Genomic DNA, 11408 nt, shown 5'->3' with positions numbered 1-11408 from the left:
GGAGAGGTGGCCGCGCCAGCCTGGGGAGATCGGCTCGGCCTCGGGAGGATCGGGACACGGTTTGGCCCGGCCCGGAAGGATCGGGACTGGGATCGGGACACAGCCCTGCGGCAGCGGACACGCCGCCTTCTGCCATTCCTTCCGGGTGAGGCGGTGACCCACGCCCCCTGAGCCCGCCGCTTCCTTTCCGCGGCAGCCGCCGGAGCAGGAGGGCAGGTGAGTCCGGGCCGCGCCGCATCCGCCGCCATCCGCCCGCCCGCGCCTCGCCGCGGCCTCCGCGCCCGCCGCCCGCCCTCGCGGGACCGGGGCTGCGCGGGGCAGCGCGCTGGGCGCGGGGGAGGCGCGCTCGGCGGAGCGGGGCCATGGGCCGCGGGAGAGCCGCGGGCTGGAGTAGCGGAGCTCCCGGCTGGGGCTGCTGGGCCCCGGGCCGGCCCTCCCTCGGACACTGAGCGGTCGGGGCCGCGGTGAAACGCGACGCGTTCACGCGTTCGTCGCTCGGAGCTCGATGCCGGCTGTACAGCGTGTGCTGCCTGTTCCGTGTCGGCCTCGCTGGGCTGGAGAGAGCGCTGTCCGTGTAGCCCGTGCGCCATGGATGTGTCGAGAGGGATGTGGTGCTATCGAAGTGGCCGCGCAGACACTGATGTAAATTGCTGTTATAGTGCTCAGGGCAGTTGGTGGAGAGGGCACGACCGAGGGTGATCGTGGGTTGTGTTGGGGTTGGGTACCTCAATGCAGTGACCGTGCCTTGTGCAGGGCGCCGGCTGTAGCAGGAGTTTGGCAGGAGAGGGCAATAGGGAACCGTTTTTCTGTGCTTGGGAGCGGATGCACAGGATCCCCGGCCATGAAACCGAACACAGCCGAGTGCTGCCCCTGCTGTCTCCCATCACTGGGTGTGGGCTTCAGGAGCAGGAGATACAGCTGGGCTAGTCCCAAGGATGTGGTTGGGAGGTCAATAATATGGAAGAACCCAACCTGGTATTTAAAAGGTCTGCAGATTCGCGGCTTAACTGACAATACTGGGTCTGTGTAATTGTTTGGTTTGGTGTTTTCTTTCCATAAACTCACATAAACAAGGGGAAATGCTCAGCATTGCTGGTTATCGAGGAAATGAGCTCCCTTGTGCATTGCTGTGGTGAGACTTGGAGATGTCAGCTACCATGAAGTGCAGCAGGATGGACTCCACTAAACAGCTGTAGATCATGACCTGTGTGCCAGGATATAGCAAAACTGGGAATCATGGGGTTTTTAAGAAATGTACCTGTGTTTTGCCAGTGGTAACTCATTCTTTCTTGCTTGGCTAAATGTTGAAATAGCAGGAATTTAATAAAATCCTTTACAAATGCTGAGAAACTACCAATGCTCACACATCTCTTTTGTTGTTCAGAAATGGCACCTCGTAAGGGCAAGGAGAAGAAGGAAGAGCAGGTCATCAGCTTGGGACCCCAGGTTGCTGAAGGAGAGAATGTGTTTGGTGTCTGCCACATCTTTGCCTCCTTCAATGACACTTTCGTCCATGTGACTGATCTCTCTGGCAAGTGAGTATGGGACAGGCATCACCTCACTGCAGTACCCAGCTCCTTCGGGTGTGAAAGTAGAAGCTGGGTTTGGCAAGAGGTTCCACCAAAATCCCTGAGTTTCTGCTGAGCTCCATGCATGGTGCATGTACATGAACTGGGTGGCTTGGTGAGCTCTTCTGATCAAGATGGTGTTCAGGGTACTGTGTGGCTTATTGATCTGGTAACATTGGAAATACTAGGTTCTGACTCTGCCCATATTCTGGTTTGGGGAAAGAACAAGGAATGGCTTTCTTTTGAACATCACCTTTTCCTTCTGTAGGGAAACCATCTGCCGTGTGACCGGTGGGATGAAGGTGAAGGCAGACAGAGACGAGTCCTCTCCCTACGCAGCCATGCTGGCAGCCCAGGATGTTGCCCAGAGGTGCAAGGAGCTGGGCATCACTGCCCTGCACATCAAGCTGCGTGCAACTGGGGGCAACAGGTACAGCAGGAGGGTTGGGACACTGATGGGGACATGGCTGTGGGGGCTGGTGGTGAATGGGTGTGGAGCACAAGGAGAGGTTTGGCGTGGGGAAAGTGTGGCTTTCATATTTCTGGCTGTAAACTGTGTTCAGCTTCTGGGTCATTAAAGGGGTTGTTGGTTCTGACTCTCCTCCAGGACCAAGACTCCTGGACCTGGTGCCCAGTCAGCCCTGAGAGCTCTGGCCCGCTCTGGAATGAAGATCGGCCGCATTGGTGAGTGAGGAAAAAAGATTATTTAGTGAATTGAGCTTTGCAGGCATCTGTGCTGCTTGATCTTAACTTCGGGACTTTCTTCATGGCTGCTTAGATGGCACCAATTAAAGGATTTCATGTAAACAGATCCTTAAATTGACCAGTAGGTGGTGAGAGCAGTACTCAGAACCCAGGTTTCTGTGGGCAGGGCAAACCCCAGCTTGGAACAGGATGCTGCTGCTCCCCTGATGTCACACAGCTGTCCTGTCACCTAAAAATACCTTGTTGGTCTCGGTGATTCAGTAGTAATGGAGTTCTCTAGCTGTTGTAGGGAGAGTCCTGAACTTTTGGGGAAGTCACAAGATGCAGTGGTGGTGGTTGTGCTGAAAATTCTTCAAGCATCCCGTGTTTCTTTTGAACTGCTTTGGCTGCTTGATTTAAGTGGGATGGGAGATGGGAATTTCTGCTTGCAAAGCATTAAAGCCCTGGGTACTCAGCCTGTGGCAACTTCCCAAATACCTTCACAGAGAGTTCCTTCTGCACATGTGCAGTTCCTGTGGTGTCCAGGTGGTGAAGTGTTAGCTGATGGCTGTACCCGGGTGGTTTCTGGGGGATAACAGTTCTGGATTTTTTCCCTGCAGAGGATGTCACCCCCATCCCTTCCGACAGCACTCGCAGGAAGGGTGGTCGCCGTGGACGTCGTCTGTAACCAGCGCAGCACCTTCTGTTATTAAAGCTCTCTTAAACCTCTGTTCAGCTCTGTGTTTTCTTACTGGGGTAAGGGGCTTCAGTTAATTCCATCCACAGATGGCTTGTACTCTGGAGCAGGGCCTCTTGCTTGGAGGGGAACCAGGCTGGCTGATCCAAAGCCACAGGGGTCTTAGGCTTCATATACTAAAAGCTACTTTTAAAATGAATAATGACCTTTTGCATCTCCTGGAAAAGAAAGCTGGGCTGGGAGCGAGCAACTGCTGCTGGGCTTTCTGCAAAATGTTGCTTAATGCATCACTTCCCCTTTCTGTGGAAAAAGTCCTCTGCCTGGACATCTGTTCCTAAGCCAGCATTTCCCTTGGCACAGCCATAGTGTTTTATTTGTTATTTTATATGTGGCCATGGAAAATGTTAGAATAAACTTCCCTTACTGTCTTAAACGTGCACCATTTGCCGTTCAGATCACTGTTTTCCTGTACTTAAAGTGATTGAACTCCTTGTGGAGAAGGTGTCAAAAGCAGGAAACCAGAAGCAGCTCAGCCAACATGGAGCTGAAGGAAGAGGGGGCAGGACAGAGGAGAGAGCAGGGAATGGGATACTGTTACCAACAGCTCCCCTCTGGTTTTTGATACGCTTTGGATACAGTGAAAGCTGTTGCTGGTCTCGTTAGCTGCGCAGGGCGGGGTTTTCCTCCAAGGAGTGGCGATGGTTAAAAGGGCTCTGGAGACTGCAGCAAACAGGAGCCTGGCATGTCTGAGCACATAGCACGTTAGTTCACACGGGCAGCGCAAGCAGGCAGGGTTGCAGTTTCCTCCTGCTAGTGGGGTTTTTGGTTTGTTGTTTGTTGCAATTTTGTTGATTGGTTGGTTTTGGAGTTTTTTTGTTAGTAATGGTTTTTGCATGATGAAAAGCCACAGTTAGTACAAGACTGGGTGTGGCACTTGGTACCATGGTATAGTTGAGGTGTTAAGTCATGGGTTGGACTCGATGATTTTAAAGGTCTCTTCCAACCCAGTGATTCTGTGTGTTACATGTGAGTTACTCTGTCCCAGGGGACATCACCATGGCTGTTTCATGGGGCACATGCAGGGAGAGCTCTACAGCAAAAATCCAACACGGGACCTTTGCTGTGGCAAAAACTCAGCAGACTCTGCTCATCTCTCGGTGCAGGGGGAGATATTTCCACTCACTCTCTCTGCTGCCCACCCTGGTCCAGGCTGGTTCAGCCTTGCTGGTTTGTACACCAGATGTAGAAAGGGGAAGGTGTCTGCTCCATGGGAAGGTGGAGTTACTCTATTAATCCTTGGAAGCTGGAGCCGTGCAGGTGCACACAGGGCTGGCTGAGCTGAGTCACTGTACACCCAGCCTGTGCCACGTGCTGCCCTGGCAGTGCTGTGCCATGGGCAAGCTGGTGCCTGGGCTCACTACACAATTAAAGGTAAAAGTTGCTTTGATTTCTCAGCTGACCTGACCTCTTTGAAACAGCTTCCTGTGTTGATGCATAACCCCAAAGAGGAAATGATGAATGAGGAAGAGAAACCGAAGAAGCCCCAGCAAAGAGCAGCTTCCTGGCCCATGTCCTGGGGCTTTCTGGAAGGAAAGGCCCTCCTGTCAAAGGGGCATGGATGGGTCTCCTGGCTCTTGACAGTCCCTGGCCTGACCCAACTGGCTTGTCTTGAGTGATTCAGTGAGGAACTGAATCACCTGCACCCCCCTGTACCTGTAGCTGGGTGATGGCTTCTGGGCTGTGTGGGTGGGGGATGCTCTGCCTGCCCACCCTTGCCTGCCCACCCTGTTTCACCCTGGCAGGGATGCTCATCGTGTGAAGGGCGTGGGGCTGTTTGGGGACTGTGCTCAATCCCCAGACACAGTCAGTGGTCACTGGTGGGCTCTGTGGCTCAGCCTTTCCCCTCAGGTTTGCCCAGGGCTTATCCTGTGCTGTTGAGGGGGTCACCTCAGGGTCGGTGGGAAATGTGGGTGTATTCTCCAAATCTTTGTGCAGGGTCTGGGGGCCAAGAGCTGTGAGATGAGGCCCAGCTGGTGATGAATGGCTTCCTGTGAATGCCTGCTGGGTTATTCCATCTCACTGCCTGAAATAATTGCTCTGCTGGCCTGGTCCTCATCAGAGTCCCAAAATCACTCCTTGCTCCAGATGGCTTTTTTTCCCCAAAATAGACTTGTGAAGTGTTTGATGGGCAGCACCAAATACAAAGCCTTGGGGTAACAGGGTGGTGACAATTCATTGCCAGCCTCAGGCAATGGGAGAGTGAGGAGGGTCAGACAGGATGGAAGCTGCTCTCTGAAAGTGTCTTTGTCTTCCCTGGAAAATCAATTCGCAGACAGAGAACACACCGGGTGTCGCAGCCCTGGGCAGAAAGTTGTGCTGACTGGAGATGTCTGTGTGTGGAGCAGGGCCTGATTTAGGGCAGACAGTCCTCCTCCAGGCTGGGGCTCGAGGGGCTCAGCCTGCCTGGGAAGGGGGCTGTTCCCCCCCCCAGGTTATCACCCACGTTTGTGGTTTGCACAGCCGGCCCAGCTCCATGGAATCGCTGGGGTTTTGTTTGTGAAGTTCCTGTTCAGATTTTCTCTGGTTCCCCTTATGGCTGAGGCTGGTCACGGAATGCACCAGGAGCAGGGCCTCAAGGCAGGAATTGTGGCCCCAAAATGAGGAGCTGAGTGGGAGCTGGGGCTGTGAGGAAAACTTGTGTGTCCCCTGAAAGTCCCAGTGCCCATGAGGGGAGAGGCAAAAAATGCATGGAAGACTTTTGTGTTCTTTCCTTTTCCCCCGCTTTTTTCTTCCCCTTTTCTTACTTCTCTTTCTTCCCTTCTCTCTCAATCCCCTCTCCCTTTTTATTTTCTTTTCAAACCCCTCTGATAGTTTCTAAACACAGCTTTGTTACGGCCTGGGGTGAGGCTGGGGTGAGGCTGATGGGGCAGTGCTGTGTGAACCCCTGGGCACCCAGGCCTTTCTCAGCTGGGTTGCAGGGTCAGGACCAGGCTCCAGGTACCAAAACCCTTCCCCTGTGTGGGGCTGCAATTTCCTACCTGGAAAGCAGGAGCATTGTGCCACCACATTTCCTCCAGGAGCAGCATCTGCCAGGAGTCCCTGCCCTACCCCCTGTAAGTGCTTTGAAGTGATCCCTTTGCTCTCCCAGGGCTGTCCTGCCAGCTGGGAGGCTCAGGACTGAATCTGGAATAGAAATGGAGCATGTCCCTGCTCGCCCCAGTGGGTTTGCCAGGTAACCCGTGGTGCCTGGTTAGGTAGGGTTAGGTAGGACTTTTAACTCCACATTCACAGTTTCACTTTTGGCTGAGCTCTGGCCATGGTCGTGCTGAGTCCTGACACTGGAGCCAGCTTGGTGCTGGGCTCAGTGTGACCCTCGGCCCAGCGTAGGCATTGGGGTCTGTTACCCCAGGGCTGCTCTGGGGCATTGTGTAACACCACCAAAACCCAGCATTATGGGGTGGATGGCTGCTCCTGCCCATGTAGCACTTGTGGGGCTGTGGGGAGGCTGCAGACCCTCATTGCCCCACTCCTGCTGGTGCTTTGGGATCGCTCACATCTAGGGGCTGTTCCTCCTGTCTTGGCTTTGGGCTTCAGCCCCTGGAAGCTGCTGCAGGCAAAGCAAAGAGAGTAGTGCTAGAAGGAAGGAGGGCTTGAAAGCTCTTGATCCTTTAGTCACTGCCCTCTCAGCCTGAGAAGTGCTGGCCAAGTACCCCCACACAGGGAGGGTCCAGAGTGACCCTCAAGGACGGGCTTGAGCCCAAGTGCAGCTTTTCCCCAGCAGCAGGGGAAGAGGAGGGGTGTACCCTGGCACTGTGCCAGGTCCTGCTCAGCTTCTGGTGTGGGGGGTCCTCCCCACGGTGTCCCACCCCCCTGTCCCAGCTCTGCACCCTACTTCCTTCCTCACACGTTTCCTCTCACCCTCCCCACTGCCACCTACCTTTTCTCACCTCCTGCACCCCAGGGGTACCAGAGCCTCTGGGCCCATGGCACCGGTGTCACCAGCTGGGCACGGTGACCTGCGGGTGGCGCGGGGTGGGCAGTGCAGCCCCACTGAGCGGCGTTGGGGCTCACGACTGTGTCCAGCATCATTTCTGAACTGGAGACCTCTGGAGCAGAGGTCTGCCTGACAACGAGTGATGCAAGTGCCAGCAGCCAATAGGACTTTTTTTTTGGCTTCCCCCCCGCGGGTGTCAGGGCAGGGTGGGGACCCGAGGGTATTTCCAGAAGCCTCTCTCGGGGTGCTCATTGCCTTCCGGGAGCCCAGCGGAGCCATGGCTGAGGAGCAGCGGGACCTCATCTCTGACCGCGGCAGCGGTGTGCTCAGTGTTGGGGACACACAGAGGTGCCACTGCTGGGGACACGGGGTTGGGGCGCACGGGGAGGGTGGAGGGGACGTGGAGCAGCGGGGTATTGCGTGGTTGTGGGATGGAAGGGGATACAGTCGGGTCAAGGGAGCACAGAGTGACTATGGGGCAGAAGATGGGGCGCAGGCTGTGGGAATGGGGCGCCGTGGAGCTAAGAGGGCCGTGGAAGGGTCTGTGAGGCAAGGAAGAGGCACGGGGTGGGTCTGGGATGGAGGGAATTGGGTGGCTGTAGGATGGGAGGCATGGGGCGGCAGTGGGAGGGGAACATGGGGCGGCTGTGGGATGGGGCAATCGGGTGGCTATGGGATTGGGAGGGCACGGAGTGGCAGCGGGATGAAAAGGGTCACTGCACCTCTGGGCCGCCGGGGACAAGGCATGGCGGTGGAGTGGCCAGGCTCACAGGGTGGGGCATGGAGCCATGGCTTGAAGCTTTGGGGGAAGCAGATTTGTGGGAAAGAGGCTGTGGGACAGGCAGGCTGATGAGGTGCCATGGGGCGGGAGCGGACCCTGGACCCAAGTGGCTTTGTGGGGCTGCCCCCGCCATGTCCCAACTCATCCCTGTGTCCCAACCCCCGCGGGAGGTCACCCCGCCCTAAACCTGCAGCCAATCAGAAGCCCTGAAGCTGTGACGTCACCAGTCACCGGGCAGACGCCCGTGCAGCGCGTCCCGTTCGGGACTTGTCCCTCGGCCGGGCACAGCCCGCTCCTCCCCGGGCAGCGGAGGCAGGGGGGGACCTCTGGGGCACCGCTGCACCTCCACAGTGCCACATTCACGCAGCGGGGCAGGATCTGGCACAACATTTTAAAAATTAAGTGCAGTCCAACGTCCCATGAGTCGTGTCCTCTGCCCCATGGACCAGCGCGATTCCAAGTGGCTCCATCATCCCGCAAAAGGCGATACCCAGAGTGATGCTGTTCCCCAAAATCCCCTGGCAGCGCCTTGTCCCCACCCACGTGCCCTTCGTTCCCCACCCCCCCGTCCCCACTTCCCCCGCCCCCACAGTGGGTTTCAGTTCCCGGTGTGGAGGGGTGCTGAGGTTTCGCTTCTGCTCTCTGCAGTGGGGGGATTTGCATTTGTCTGGCTGCAAACCCCCGCGACAGGAGTGTCTGGGGCCGGGAGGGCGTGACAGCAGGATGTCACCTCCTGCTCACGGTGGGTGGCTGAGCTCCCTGTCCGTGTCCCGCAGGTCTGCGCTGGGGCGCAAAGCCACCTTCTCCACACTCTCCATCCTGGTGGCCCTGCTCATCGTCGGCCAGGCTGTCACGGTCTACTACGTGTACCAGCAAAGCGGGCAGATCAGCAAGCTGACCAAGACCTCCCAGAACCTGCAGCTGGAGGCTCTGCAGAGGAAGCTGCCTGCCAGTCAGTAGCCCCATGAACCAGAGTGCTGGGAGGTGGAGGGAGAGAAGGGATGAGTCCCTCTGGGACCCTCCTGGACCACCCAACCCGGTTGGGTGCCCTCACAGTTCTCCTTCCTCGGCAGATGCCAAGCCAGTGAATAAGATGAAGATGGCCAAGGCAAACACACCTCTGGTCATGAGTGTCCTGCATCCTGCACCCTTTGAAGACTTTTCGGTAAGAGAAGTCCACCACTGCTTGGCACTGCCTGCTGCCCTCAGGCCTTGCTGCTGTGCTCACACTGCCCCTTTGCCTTTTCTCTTGAGGACAAGCCCCCTGCTAGCAACAAAACTGAGGACCTGGTGAAGCACCTGCTGCTGGTAAGGTTCCCCCCCCCACAGCTGCCTCCTGAACTGGTCTGGGGTCTCTCTGGGTGCTCAGAGCTGGTGGGAGCTCTGACCTCCTGCAGCATCTGCCTGGCTGATACCAGCAGAGCTCCAACCCCCACTCCTCCACCTCATTTTTCTTTGCCATCACTGTGGTGGTTGCTCTGCAGCAAGCAGACCCCAGCAAGATGTTCCCGGAGCTGAAGGACAACCTGATGGACAACTTGAAGCGCCTGAGGAGCACCATGACTCACGTGGATTGGAAGGTCAGTGATTGTCACTGTCATCCTGTCCCACTTGTCTTCTGTCGAGGAGTGCTCTGGGAAGGGACATCTGTTTATCAGGATAAACAAAGTCTGGCTTTAGCCAGACTTGGGCTGCTCCCACCCAAAGGAAGGGGATGCTGTTCACCACCTTCCCTGTCCAAGCCAGAGCTCATGACATGGCTCCCCTGGGGTGAACTCCCCCCATGCCCATTAACGTGCTGGATGCTGTCATTGCAGTCCTTCGAGTCCTGGATGCACAAGTGGCTGCTGTTTGAAATGGCCAAGAACCCCCAGTCGGAGGACCGCAAGGCAATCCCAGCAGAGAAAGGTATTGGGGATGGGACTGCTGAGCTGGGGAGCTCAGAGAGGTGTTGGCATGGGACATCTCACAGGGAACCAAGCCCTCCCTCCAGTCATGGACCTATTTGTTTTGCGGGGAGCTCCTGTTTTGTGGCTGTTAGGACATCACAGGGCATCTCGGCCCACTGCCTGTAGGGCGTTTGGGGTGAACAAAAGGCTGGAGCCCCACCCCAAATCCTGCATCCCTGGTTAGACCAAGAGCTTCAGAAAGGTTGCTGAGCAGAGGCTTGTTCACATTTAACTCTGGATAGGATCTCCTGCTGAGGGGAAGGGCCTGGGGGCTGACAGTGTCCCCTCTTTCTGTTGCCCTAGTGCAAACTAAGTGCCAAGCAGAGGCCACTTTTGGGAATGATCAGCTGGGCCACTTCCACCCCCAGTGCGATGAGAACGGCGACTACCTGCCCAAGCAGTGCCATTTCTCCACCGGTTTCTGCTGGTGCTGCTACAAAAATGGCACCAAGATTGAGGGCACTGCCACTCGGGGAAAGCTGGACTGCCCCGGTAGGTTGCCAGGGAGGGGATGGAGAGGAAGGAGCAGTGTGCATGGACTGATGGGGAGTAGGGAGGAGAGCTAGGAGAGGAGGGGATCTAGGCTTCAGGGAGCACCCCTCACCCATCCAGTGCCAGTATGTCAAGGCTTTAAGTGACCCCAAAACCCACAGGCCCCCGCAGGTAGCTGGAGCTGAGGTGTGTAGTCAGGGCTTTCCATGAGCCCCCCTGCTCAGCAGTGGGTGCAGGATCTCCTCTGCTGCTCTCAGAGGGATGGAGGTGGGTGCTGGGGCAGCCCCAAGGTCCAGCACCCACATCCTGCCCTCCCTTTGCAGGCACTGCTGCTCCCAGTGCTCCTGCTGGCACCCCAGATCCAGAGGAGATGATCTTCTCTGGGGTGGACATGCTTAAGCTGAACCCAGGCAAAGGTGAGTGTCCAAGTGTCCCCAGAGTCCTGGGGACTGCTGGAGAGGGGGAGGTTGCAATGAGAGGGGTTTTGGGAAGTCCTTGAGCTGTTTGACTGACTACCTCCTCTTGTTTCCTACAGGAGAGTAGAAGAGGATGCCAGCAGTTGCCTTCAGCATCCCTGTCCCCTCAGCTCCTGAATTATTTTCCCCATTTCTTTTCTGCTCTTACATTGCTCTTCCAAGGCAGTTAACAGTGGGCATCCCTGGGCACCCTTCCCTGGCTGCAGAGCTGCCACCACCATTAGACAGTGTCCCCTCAGAGGGTGGGCAGAGCAGGCTGGAAAATTATTTCAACCACCTCAGATCCATAAATCCTGTTCTCTTTGGCTCAACCTCCAACAGCACCCAGGCAGCAGTGCAGCTCACCCCTGCTGAAGAACTTAAGCTTCCTTAGACTGAACAAACATTAAAAGCAGCAAAATAACCCCCACAAGCTTCTTAACTGATCCCTGTAGGCTGGAGCCCTGTTAGATTACTGGAGTAATGGGTTTTTATTGCAGAGTGCTCAGATTTGTACATAGAGATTCGCCTACAGCCTCAGCAGTGGGTAACCAGGGCAGAGGGGCTTCTAATTTTCCTGAATATATCTGATTGTTCCTTATAAATGATCTCACAAGCTAATAATCTCAAATAAACTTTTAAATAAGAAAGCCTTGTAAGCAACTCCAGCAGGGCTTTGTGTGCTGTTTGCAGCTGTCCAAGGTTATAAATGAATTAACCTTAAGAGAAAAGAGATAAAGAAAAACCTGTGCAGGCACTTGGACAGCTGTATCTCCACCCAGGATTGG

General features: G+C 56.0%; 2 protein-coding genes across 3 annotated transcripts; both read left to right on the top strand.

Moving 5' to 3' along the window:
• RPS14 (ribosomal protein S14) lies at positions 1-2981 on the top strand. The gene is made up of 5 exons (XM_053956818.1): positions 1-216; positions 1385-1535; positions 1837-1998; positions 2176-2252; positions 2873-2981. The coding sequence occupies exons 2-5, from the start codon at positions 1387-1389 to the stop codon at positions 2938-2940; spliced, it is 456 nt and encodes a 151-aa protein (XP_053812793.1). The 5' UTR covers positions 1-216; positions 1385-1386; the 3' UTR covers positions 2941-2981.
• A 4201-nt stretch (positions 2982-7182) lies between these two features.
• On the top strand, positions 7183-11288 carry CD74 (CD74 molecule). Of its 2 annotated transcripts, XM_053956450.1 has the most exons (9): positions 7183-7291; positions 8501-8676; positions 8798-8889; positions 8979-9032; positions 9209-9304; positions 9542-9632; positions 9977-10165; positions 10489-10581; positions 10701-11288. In XM_053956450.1, the coding sequence occupies exons 1-9, from the start codon at positions 7221-7223 to the stop codon at positions 10706-10708; spliced, it is 870 nt and encodes a 289-aa protein (XP_053812425.1). In that variant the 5' UTR covers positions 7183-7220; the 3' UTR covers positions 10709-11288. The 2 variants fall into 2 exon arrangements, with proteins under 2 accessions (XP_053812425.1, XP_053812426.1); XM_053956451.1 differs by lacking the exon at positions 9977-10165.
• Positions 11289-11408: the final 120 nt, after the last annotated feature.

The sequence above is a fragment of the Vidua chalybeata genome, chromosome 15, assembly GCF_026979565.1.
Source record: "Vidua chalybeata isolate OUT-0048 chromosome 15, bVidCha1 merged haplotype, whole genome shotgun sequence".
NCBI lineage: Eukaryota > Metazoa > Chordata > Aves > Passeriformes > Viduidae > Vidua > Vidua chalybeata.
Note: the sequence above shows the minus strand (reverse complement) of the source record. Positions and strands in the feature narration are given on the sequence as shown.

What these genes read in the sequence shown, in the direction of transcription:
- RPS14 (XM_053956818.1), top strand. Translation starts at nt 1,387, where the DNA reads ATGGCACCTCGTAAGGGCAAGGAGAAGAAGGAAGAGCAGGTCATCAGC. An exon ending in GTGACTGATCTCTCTGGCAA is followed by an intron (nt 1,536 to 1,836) that starts GTGAGTATGGGA and finishes TTCCTTCTGTAG; the next exon opens with GGAAACCATCTGCCGTGTGA. An exon ending in CGTGCAACTGGGGGCAACAG is followed by an intron (nt 1,999 to 2,175) that starts GTACAGCAGGAG and finishes ACTCTCCTCCAG; the next exon opens with GACCAAGACTCCTGGACCTG.
- CD74 (XM_053956450.1), top strand. Translation starts at nt 7,221, where the DNA reads ATGGCTGAGGAGCAGCGGGACCTCATCTCTGACCGCGGCAGCGGTGTG. An exon ending in CACCCTTTGAAGACTTTTCG is followed by an intron (nt 8,890 to 8,978) that starts GTAAGAGAAGTC and finishes TTTTCTCTTGAG; the next exon opens with GACAAGCCCCCTGCTAGCAA. An exon ending in GGCAATCCCAGCAGAGAAAG is followed by an intron (nt 9,633 to 9,976) that starts GTATTGGGGATG and finishes CTGTTGCCCTAG; the next exon opens with TGCAAACTAAGTGCCAAGCA.